This window comes from Aptenodytes forsteri, unplaced genomic scaffold (assembly GCF_000699145.1).
Source record: "Aptenodytes forsteri isolate BGI_AS27 unplaced genomic scaffold, ASM69914v1 Scaffold41, whole genome shotgun sequence".
Classification (NCBI taxonomy): Eukaryota; Metazoa; Chordata; class Aves; order Sphenisciformes; family Spheniscidae; genus Aptenodytes; species Aptenodytes forsteri.
In genome coordinates, this window is record NW_008796211.1 from 4,050,775 (window position 1) to 4,061,898 (window position 11,124).

Consider the following 11,124-nt stretch of genomic DNA (forward strand, 5'->3'; position numbering starts at 1 on the left):
TCCTAACACAGAATATTCACAGCCGACGGTTACTAGCTGATTTCTCCGGCCTGTTGTTATTTGTCTGTTCTTCTAGGTGTTAGAAAGTATTCCAGGTTTAGTGCTGAACAAAGTATAGGCTAACGCTCACATAGAAGTGTTTCTGCCTAATGCATTAACAAGGGCAGAAAACCGCTTACTGTGCTGTCGTCAGGTTGGTGATGATGGCTCTCCCACCACTAGAGTAGGAGGCACAAATATCAAGACCATACGCAAGGATACGAACGATAGGCTGTAAGAACTTTTCCAGGCTTTTAATAGCAGCAAGCTAAAAAAAGTTACAGCTAGTCTTGAGAGTCACGAGTCTGGCTTTTGCAACATTCCCTTTTAATATTTGCAGTTACTGATAGTTCAAGACTATGTGACAGCAGGCTGTGAAGGGAACCACAATCGGTCTAAATTTACCGAAAAAAATCTTTTTAAGGAAGGTATTTTGCATTGAGATGGGTGGGAGAACTAAAGTGTGGGAGACAAGGAGGGATTCTTGCCATTCAGAGAGGTTTCTACTCACCTCCACAGAGTAGAAACCCCAGCCTACTGAGCTTAGTTTTCCTTTTTAAAATGACAGTGGCACGCTTCTGGCTCTCGCCTGCTTTCCAGAGATCACTGCGCATGGCTGGTCGCAGAGATGCACATTCCACACCCCCCAGCTCGGCATCCTGCTTTCTTCAAGCCCAATACAACTGGTTCCAAAACCAAGTGTATGTTCAATGCAGTCCCACTGCACGCCTTGGAAGTGCCCTTTCTCTGTAATATGGGATTGTATGAGCCATCATAAGACTTTGGTGGACAGAGAGTAATTTTAAGAAACTTTAAACCAGGATACAGACAGCTGTCATGGCTCTTGTCAACAGCTTGAAAATCCCTAATGGTAACACTAACAGATTAGAATCATTGCTTTATTTTTTTTATTTTCATGTACATAAAGGCAAAATAACATCACGTCTTAAGAACCACTGTCATGATTCATTCAATTAAGCAGTCAGCAGCAGAATTACTAAGACATAAATAAAGCCTGTTATCACATTCATAAGTATGACCCTGTCCCTGACGATCACAAGCTTTTCTTGATGGGAATGTTTACTGAAGCCTGCAGTCAAGAGGATACATTGCTGTAATTAAGATTAGCTAAAAAAAAAAAAAAAAAAAAAAAAAAAAAAAAAGTATAAACTGACACCACAGATGAAGTTCTAAGCGGATTTGGGTCTCAACTGCAAAACAAAGTATATCAGAGGAATATAGGCATTTTAAATCTCTGAATGTTTTACAGTATCTGGGAGAGAAGAAAAGTTTGCTGCTACTTAGCTGGTAAGATTCTGTGCCAAGAAAACCTTGCATCACTGCCAGTGCAGTTAATATTGTACTTCTGTGTGTGGCCAAGGGGGAAATACAGACAAGTACTCTCCATTGCGAATAGCGCTGAAGTTTCAGTGAGGAAGAAAACAAAAGCAAAATTATGGGTTTTCCTTTCATATGAAGTGTATTTCTATGGTGGAACCCATGTCAACAAGAAAATAACCTACTTTTGTTCAAGAAAAAGTAAAACTAAAGACAAAGTTACAATTGATGCAACACAAAAACCAAAACCAGACACAAACAAATAAAAAAGGCCAAACCACATATGCTCCTGGAAGATGGATTGGTTAAGTTGCACAAGTGGAAGATTTTTCACTTGAGATATAGTCCATACTAGGCACTTGCTGACAATTTCTCATTTAGTTCCAGAGCTCTAACATCTCCATTAGCTTTGGCATTTTCTATAAGCACCTGCAGAGAAAAACCAAACAATGAAAAACTGAGAATTTAGTAATTTTATTGTTAGTATTTTACTGGCAATCTCAAATGCATTTTAATTACTGCTATGCAGTTTCCCTAAAAGATTAAGTAACCCGTAATCCCAGATAGGAAATATTTAACATTACACATCAGCTTCCTTAAAAACATCAGGCACTTAAAAACCTCACCCTCTAGTGACTTGCTAAACCTGTAGTCACTTGCAATGCTCTACAACAGCATCGTTTGTCTCTTGAGGCTGAGACCAAGTTTGACAAGTAAGTTTCCTGCTGGCAATGAAACAAGCAGAGCTAGATAAGACCCATCTCCCTGCTGACACACACTTACCTCCTGCTAGTACATTTGTATAAATCTGAATTTGCCAGATAGAAGCATTCTCTGCAGCTACTTAAACAAAACTGCCGAGGTATCCTTTTGCCTCCCCCATTTAAATTTACCCTTCCTTGATTTACTGTCCACACCTCCTATTTCCAGCTTTTCTACTAGTTGAAAAAGCTCCCATGACAGCCTAATGTTCACAGATGTTCATAAGCTTCTGGCACTTCTCTTGTAATCCAATCACATTATACATATTAAAAAGGAAAACCATTAAGTAGAATCAAGAAAATCTGTACTCTAGCCATTATTTTTATTGTACTCATTGGTAGAGAGTACAGATGACTTCGCAGAAGAACGTGCAAGGAGATCGTATCAGGATCATCTGAACTCATTAATTCTAGCTTTTTTTTATGAACCTCTGTGTCTGTGTATGGATTTTTGTCAATGCTGAGCCTGCCTGACGTGTTGCACCTCCAAATGTACTTTGTTACGGATTCAACGTTTCACCAGGGAACAGCTGTTAAGCTGGGCAACAGAGCTCATCGCGCCAGCGGCAGCAGTGAGGAGATTATTAGCAGAGTGTATTCAGAGTTTGAGCAGCAAAGTGATTCCAATTACAAGCCAAAATGAACCACACCCCTTTGCATCACATGAAAGAGCTGTGTGGATTTGTGAGTTTGACCAAATCCATTTGTGAAGTACTATCAACAGAAACTAATGTATCATTTACTATGTACTGAAAATAATGTACCATTACAGATATAATAAAAGTCTTAAATACAGGAAGTACAGCACTCCACTGTTCAGATCTTTTGGGTCAATGACACCACGCTGTTCCAGCCAGGCTAGAGGGAATTAGTATTTTTAGTGCTTTAGTATGTTCTGGTAAAATTCTGATAAAACGGTCCTCGTGTCCACTGAAGAGTCGCTAGTAGAATTCTTGCCAGTTTCGATCAGAGAGAGAATTTACTGTTTGTTTTTCATTAGTATTGCATGGAGGAACGGAAGACTTTCAGACAAACTGGATGCAATTTCGAAAATTGAGGTACATTTTGTCAGCACAGAATCCTTAAACATTGCAACCTCTAGAGCAGGCAAGCCAGCACCTCCCTAGCCTCCCTCTACCCCACTTCCAAGTTGCAAGCACAATATTCAACAGAAATAGATTGAATTTCTATGTAAAATGGACTGTCTTACATCTATTAATTCATAATCATCTTTGGCATACAGATGTTGCAGGAGGTACCAGCGTGCCACTGACACTATGGTTTCTGGATTTCCTGGTTGATACACCACTCTTTCCAACATTCGACGAGTCTCCCTAAAAGCATAACCAAAACATAATCCAAATCAAATGCAACTGACTAGGTTGCATGCAACATACCAGTATCCCAGAGCAAACAGCAATGATCAGGAGTAGTAAGGGAAGGTCCTTGTTTCCATACCACCCAAGAAAGTGAGGGAGCAGAGTTGTACATTCCTTTGTTTCCTATGTAGTTGCATCTAGAATACTAAGGAATACTGCCACCGTTGTTATGCTTAATATATTACACTCAGGTTAGTGCTTTAACTAGCAAGTAACCCAAATTAGATTGACATAGCAGATTTTATGACTGCTACAATAACATGACAAACATCACGCTGTTTATGAACTCAGCACAACCTCTGATTTCAGTATGTGATCTGCGGAACAAGTACAGCAGGTGTTCTCCTGTTTAACAGCTATGAAATAAATCTTTTGGAAAACAGTGCACCTGAGAGAAGCAGGTACTACAATAAATCTTAATAATCCCAACAGATTTTAATATTATACACATATATTTAATCCAGGCACTCACAACAGGTACTGCAGTTCCTGCAAACACAGAGGCAAGATGTGAAATTGCAGAAGAGAAGGAAATTGGAGTAGAGTACTACACAAAGTCTAAAATTCTATTTGGCTGATCCTACCTTCCAACACCGCCCACTTATACCTAACCAAGACATTTTCAAATTCACCGTGTCATTAGAGATCTGGTAAAACTGACAATTAAGTTTAGGGATGTCATATTCATTCACTGGTGCTCCATCAGCTTTGGCTCTTGTTTCTTCTTTCCTTTATAAGCAATGTGATTTCCCAGTACATTGTGATTTAACAGGCTGTTGAGAGGTTACACCTGTTTTTTGTTTGTTATTTGTAGTTAAGATTAACTTCTTGTTTCAGGATTTTGGAACACCTAGGCAGATCAACTAGATCTTGTGATATACCTTACTGTTCACCTAAGTTACTATCTGAAATTGTAGTAAGACTGATTTTAATAGACTAAGTAAGTTTTCAGCCCAATTTTGTTATAATTAACAAGCATCACAATCACATTAGGCTGCCTGTCACCTTCTTAAAAGCCCACAGAGAAAGTAAGCCAGTTTGTTAGAATTGTCTATAAAACCAGGTGAAGTTACTGAACAAACCGATCAAGAATATTCCAGTTTTCCACAGCTTAAGCAAAAATACCGTAAAAGACAAACTAGACGTAATAACCAAACTCACAAAGTAGGAGGCTTCCAAGCTCCCTCCCCCAGATCTTCCTCCCCTTCCTCAAAAAGCCACAATGAGCACCTGGTTGTTTGGGAATGAACACAAACTTTGACTGTGAGCCCAATTTAGGAACAAAATGAATCCCAGCAGTAGACAGGGTAGTGATACCCGTTTCCGCTGTGCTATTTAACAAGATCTGTGAGAAACGTATAGTCTTCCTGATTAATTTATTTAGGTAACATTAAAATAAAAGTTGTCTTACAGCTGTTTTTCTCTTGGTATGAAGGTCATCTACAGTTTTTTTGAGAAAAGGAGGAAGATTCTGCTGCTTCCTGCTCCCCACACTACTAATCCCTTCCCCCCTCTCCCTTTTAACTGCCACACTACTTCAAGAATTAATTCCTGTTTTCAGTTTTCCTTTAGTTCTTGGAGTTAGATCTGGGGATAATGACCACGTGTATTTTAGACTGCATGTTCCATTTAAACTTAACAGATTATGCATACCTTGCTCCCATTTTGCGATTATACTGTAGCAGTGCTTGTAGGAGAGCTGCCAGAGGGCAAGAAGAAAGTTTCAAAGCTTCAGTTGTTGCCTCCTGGACCAAGGATGGCCAGTGCTCATTTGACACATTAGCCTATGACAAAAGGGGGAAAAAAAAAAAAAAGAAAAAGAAAAAAAAGAAAAAAAAGGGCTTATTGTAGTGTGTAGTGTAAATCAGTTTTTGTTTGCAGCTCTCTGGAGAGCAGGTTTAATTCAAGCTGTTCTGAGTTATATGAAGTATTTGGCAGGTTAGAGAGAGATTTCTTTCAAAATAAAAAAAACAAAACAAAAACCAAACAGTAGTTAGAAGAGCCTGGTAAAATCATGTGAAATATTCTAGGATCAGCCTTGCCAGCATTCCACTTGCTCGTTTATGCAAAGAATCTTTTTTTTTTTCCCCCATACGTGTTTTAGTAATGCTTCTTTTAATCACAAACCCCTGTTTGCTTTTCAGCTTGTAAATCTTCATCCCATGTACAAGAATATTCTAGAATGTAGAATTTATCCCCAGAAGTGACATCATATTTTACCAGAAGTAAAAAACAACTCCAAGATGGTAATTACCTAGTAGAGCAACTATCGAGCAAATCCCTGTATCTTTGGCTTAAGAAAAATCTTATTATCCCCATTGTGTCTGGATTGCATTCAAATTACTGTACTTGAAGGGGTGCCCAAATTTTCATTTGGACAGATAATTGGGAGACAAGCAATTTTCAAACACAGAGCTTTCTTGTATCTGAGCAAGGTTTTCACCAGGCTTTTGCACATTTCATTAAGCCAGTGCAGATTAGAGAGGCCGAACAGAAACCACTGATGAGCTGCTCTGCTCATGCAAAAAGTAGAGATGAGATAATCAAATTCGTACTAATTACATTTTTAAACAAAGTCTTGTATATTCTCAGGCAATTCAGGCCAGCATTTGAAGAAGTATTAATAAAGTTATAGGGTGCCTTGCGACCTGTGGAGACATTTAGAAGCTACAGGAAACAGGGAACAGACCACTAGAAAACTAACAGAAGAATCACGGGAGAAAAAATCCCATCACTTGACAAATTCTGCCATTTGAAAGAAACTTGTCTACAGTGAGGGGGATTCTCTTTTCCCACCAGAAGCAACAGCTTTGCAGCTTTATCCTCAGTAAAAGTCACTGCCTTTTCTTACACAAGCACTCAGGATATATGGGGTGCCTTTGCCTGATTTTGATTATGGCTGTTAGGTTGATCAGCTGTTAAAATACATGAAAAAGTGTTAGCCAAGATCACAGCAGTATCTATCTTTTACACCAGTCTTTAAAGAAGTCTGGTAGAGCACTTCAAGTTTCTAGAGTGACAATGCTTAAAGAGAATAGACACTCGCCAAGAATTTGAGTTATGTTCACCTGGCCCCTCGGTGCAAGGAGTAGAATAATTTTCTTTATACCACAAGATATACTTCCCTTAGATAGTTTTTATACTTCAAGGCAAGGCTCCCTATCTAGAAATGACCATACAGCATAAAGTTACTTGAAACCTGACTGAAGTCTCCAGGCACCAGTGCAGGAAAAACATTTATTAAGGCAGTTGTCTGAACAAGAGGACAGAGACTTGAAGGGTAAGTCAATTTGGATGATAAAACTGAATCTGTTATTAGAGAAATAAGCCTTATTGAACAAGTTAGCCTCTTTATGTATACAGTGGTTCTAAGTGATTATTTCACAGCAACCTTTCTTACAAAGAGAGATTCTAAAAACAGTCCACTGCCCCTTGCAGTCTCATTTGATTCTCTAGTTGTCAGTCATAAAATGCAAAGTCATTTAAACAGGGGCTTCATTTAAAGACTGCAGAAGCCCTAGATCCCATGAACTCCTGTTAAATCATGCAGTTACGTAATTTTGATTGTCCTACCATGCAGATTTCCAGTGCGAGCATAGCTAGCCTGAGCAGACTGGATAACTTCCCGTTCCAGCTGCCCTGCTGTGATGCCAGCTGCAGACTCTTTCTGTAACACATCTCTGCTCCAACCATCATTCTTTGAGACTGATATACTTTTGCCAGCCACTGAAAATAAACATCCAACAAAATCAATTATGGAACCACCAAAACACACATCCATTAGGTAGTATCATTTAGTTCAATTTATGAGAGTACCACAGCATACCATTAGCTAAAACACCACCACCCACCCAGCCCTCATTCCAACAACATACTGCGCACCACCCTGCAGGAAAATGCAGTCTGCTGGCAGTACACCTCACTACAGTAACTTATTTTAGAGTTCCCTTGACCACCCATGGACAACAGAAGAGCATTGTGTGGTGCCTCATTTGTCTCTAGAAGTTCTGTAGAGATGAAAAGATCATTTTTCCTCTGGAACAAAGGTTTTTCCAGCCCATCTGAGTAATGCCAGGAACATGAAAGACATTACAATGTGAGCCTGAGCTCAGAAGATGGGTTGGGGTACAGAGTTTCTGACCCAGCAGGGTCATGCTGGAGGAGCTAGATGTGGCTAAGGAAGCAAACACTGGTATCTGTGCAGAGTTTCATGCTCCTACTGCCTGCTCAAACAGCACAAGATGTCCTGGATTTGCTCATGAAAAGAAGGAAAAGGATTCTAACTCCTCCCTCTTTAATTCTGTAGTCATGTCACATTTTTTGAAGCAGATGCAGCCACAAGTTTGCAAATCCCTGACATGTACATGATATGCATCAAGATGCATAAGCCACATTTAGAAATAGTCTTTGCTGAATCACCAAGCAAACAAAGCAACTTCTTAAAAAACAATTCCCTTGCTTTTAAGCAAAGGTCCTTAGACTTTTGCTAGCTAAAGACTGCCTGGTGTTAGAAGGGGCAAAATTCTTAACCCTTTCTGATGCATAGAAGTTATTTATCATTAAGAAGAGACACACTAGAAAGTATTTATTAGCACTAGTGAGATTGTGCATCCTTGACATCAAGCTGCAGGACTGCTTTGTAAAGTAAAATATCCATTCATGTGCAGGGAAAAAAAGCTTTCTTTGTGCGCAGTTCTTTGCAGCTGAAGATATCTAGCACTCAAGATGTCCAGGAGAAAAGAACCCTCATGCAAAGGCACAACAGCAGCTCTGCCAGACCAGCTTTCCTCTATTTTCCTGGTAAGTCACAGCACAAAAAAATAGAAGAGCCATCAGAACAGTAGCACTGTTTAGCACTCCTAAATCCTGCAAAACAACCATTTAGACAAAAGCCAAAAACTGAAGCAAAAAACAAAGTTAATGGCCCCTCTAACTTAGTAAAACTGTAAGGCATCATGATGGATACTTTTGAGTAAGACAAAACATTTATCAAACTCTTAGGAAGTCTAGAGCCACAAAACAAAAGCATAGATCTATCCATTAGGAACAGATGTAGCAGCCAGGCTTTTTCAGAATGCTATCCAAGCCCTGAGCAATATCTTCTTTAATTGAAGACTGAAAAGATCTTCCTCAGAGGTATCTTATCTGTGGCCTGGATTAAAAAAAACCAAAACAACCCTTCCCTCCCTCCAAACCACATACACTTTCAGTTCACTTCTCCCTGTTTGTAAGGAAGATGACACTTGGCTATGCAAGGGATGCTTGAAGAATGTATATAATCCCTAATTCCATTTTCAAAATATATTACTAAAATAGAGGATACAATCATATCTTGCATGCCCCCATATTTTGCAAATCCAATCTGAATGAGTTCTGCAGTTCAGAAAGATGAAGTCTTACAAGCCAAAGAAAAATGCATCAAAAAAAGCACCTTTCCACAAATGATACTCATATATTCCAGAAGGAAAGAGGATCTCAGCATTATAGTAAGCGTGATAATGATCTCTACAGCAGCCTTGCACTGATCTTGTATGACTGAAATCAACTTTAGTGAATCTTACCGCAAACGGGGTTTTATTTGTTCAACAGGCAGAGGGAGCACCATAAATCCTGCAACTACATAAAGGACTCTAAAAGTTCACGGAATTTTTCTAAACAACGTGCTGCTAACATTGGTGAAGGAAGATAGTAACTGTAACTAACAACAACAGCTGGGAAATAAATAAATATGCTGCATCACCAGAAAGATCTCTTGGCACGTTTGAGAGAGACTTCTCAGATTGTCTCACAGAAGCAGCATATGAAGCAAGTTATAGCACCTTCATATAATGGTATCTCGTGATGCAATGAAAGGGAATGAGTGAACACTTACTGGGAGCAATTTCTCTTCCCTACAGACTCAACTTACTCAAAAGAATGGTGACACCTGATGACAGGAGATTATGGAGAAAGTGACTTATTCAAGTTTTCAAACCCTGAATAAGGAATTGTGTATTACTACATTAGGAAACCACCTACTTCCATCTATTCTTATGGGTTATGAAATACTTCACTGGTTTCTGCTTACTTGCCAAGTCACAGGTTCCTAAAGACAGAGGCGCCAGGGGTTTATCTCAAGTTTGTAATTCTCCTGCCTCCATGTCTGCTTGCTCTTACGAACAGTCCTTATTATTTCAACTATTAAAGAAAGTTAACATAATGTTACAACTTTATAAAGAACTGAATATAAGCTGTTTTTTCTGTCACTGACTGTCGGCGGACAAATAAAAGCAACCAGTGAAACAAACTCTGACCCACTTCTAGTGCATACTCTGCTGAGAGCAGCACACCAAAGTCAGAGAGAGAATCCACACTTACTTGCCAGGCTGCAACTGAAGTTGAACTGGTCATGACTGTCTTGTGAAGCTCCTCCAGGATGGTGTCTGGAAGTTCTTTGTGAGACTGCAAAAGCTGCTTACACTGAACTTGTCTCAAAAGCAAAAACAGAGCGGGGTGCTCAGGGCAGCTTTTTAAACCCTAAAACCAAAACAAGGCTCAACATGATATCAGAATTATCATTTCCAAATATCAGAAGATACTTTGATTTTTCCGTTTTGGTCTTTACAGAAAACAGCATTGAAAGCATTCTCAGGATGCTTGCAATATGGCATTTTCCTCCTACTCTGCCCAAAGGAATTGACACATGAAAATGGATAACGTTTTTTCTGTCTTCAAAATACATTTGAAGTCTATCCTAAATTTTGTAGCTGTCCTACCCTTAGAGGTTTCTGAAAGATAGATAGCTAAATAGCAGACCTCTAGTTCTCCTTCAGCTTCACAATCATTACAAGTTTTGGGCTAATGGAGGCAAACACCTGTCCTGTGGCTAAAAGTGACCTTGAATATGTTCCAAGCAACTTCAGTTCTCCCAGCTAAGGTGCTTTATTCTCACTGGAACAGAAGCACTTTACTAAACATTTCCTGTTCAATAACAGCAGATACCTATAGAGTATTTTTCGGGACAAACTCATGCAAAAAAGCAAAGACGGAAAACTAGTCATCTGTCACTTTACCCTTCTCAGGTGAAGCACATGAAGCTTCTGCAAGTCACATCACATGTTATTTTACCTGTTCAAATCACAATACTTCCAAGAACTATAACTCAAACCAGATCTGTTCTAAGAAACACTTGTACTTTTCACCCATTTTTTAAAAAAAACGAAGTATGTTGTCTGTGAGTCCTTAACAAGCTGCTGCTTTGCAAAGACTGTGCAGACGTGCAGAGACTTTCTGAAACACAATAGAAGCTGCTAGTATTTGTTGGAATTTTCCCCCATTAACAAATGTGGAATCACGTCGCCTGTCTCAAATTGAACTGCAGTGCCTGACTCATCATTCCCAGTTATATTGCTTTCTGCAAATCCTGGGGTCCAAAACTGTCAATGGGAGTTTGTGGTACCAGAGAGTGTGTCCTGGTTTCGGCAGGGACAGAGTTAAATTTTCTTCCTAGTAGCTGGTACAGTGCTGTGGTTTGGATTTAGGGTGAGAACAATGTTGATAACACACTGATGTTTTAGTTGTTGCTGAGCAGTGCTTACACTAGCCAAGGACTTTTTGGTTTCCCATGC

At 39.4% G+C, this 11,124-nt stretch overlaps 1 protein-coding gene across 1 annotated transcript in view; it reads right to left on the minus strand.

Annotated features, from left to right (window-relative positions):
* Positions 1-1,498: 1,498 nt before the first annotated feature.
* The window catches only part of TTC37 (tetratricopeptide repeat domain 37), a 50,981-nt gene continuing 41,355 nt past the window's right edge, over positions 1,499-11,124 (minus strand). The window contains exons 37-41 of the mRNA XM_009288279.2: positions 9,875-10,033; positions 7,091-7,243; positions 5,171-5,301; positions 3,349-3,472; positions 1,499-1,806 (exon numbers count right to left, since the gene is read on the minus strand). Coding sequence (XP_009286554.1) covers positions 1,729-1,806; positions 3,349-3,472; positions 5,171-5,301; positions 7,091-7,243; positions 9,875-10,033 — 645 coding nt within the window. The 3' untranslated portion in view covers positions 1,499-1,728. The remainder of the gene's footprint in view (positions 1,807-3,348; positions 3,473-5,170; positions 5,302-7,090; positions 7,244-9,874; positions 10,034-11,124) is intronic.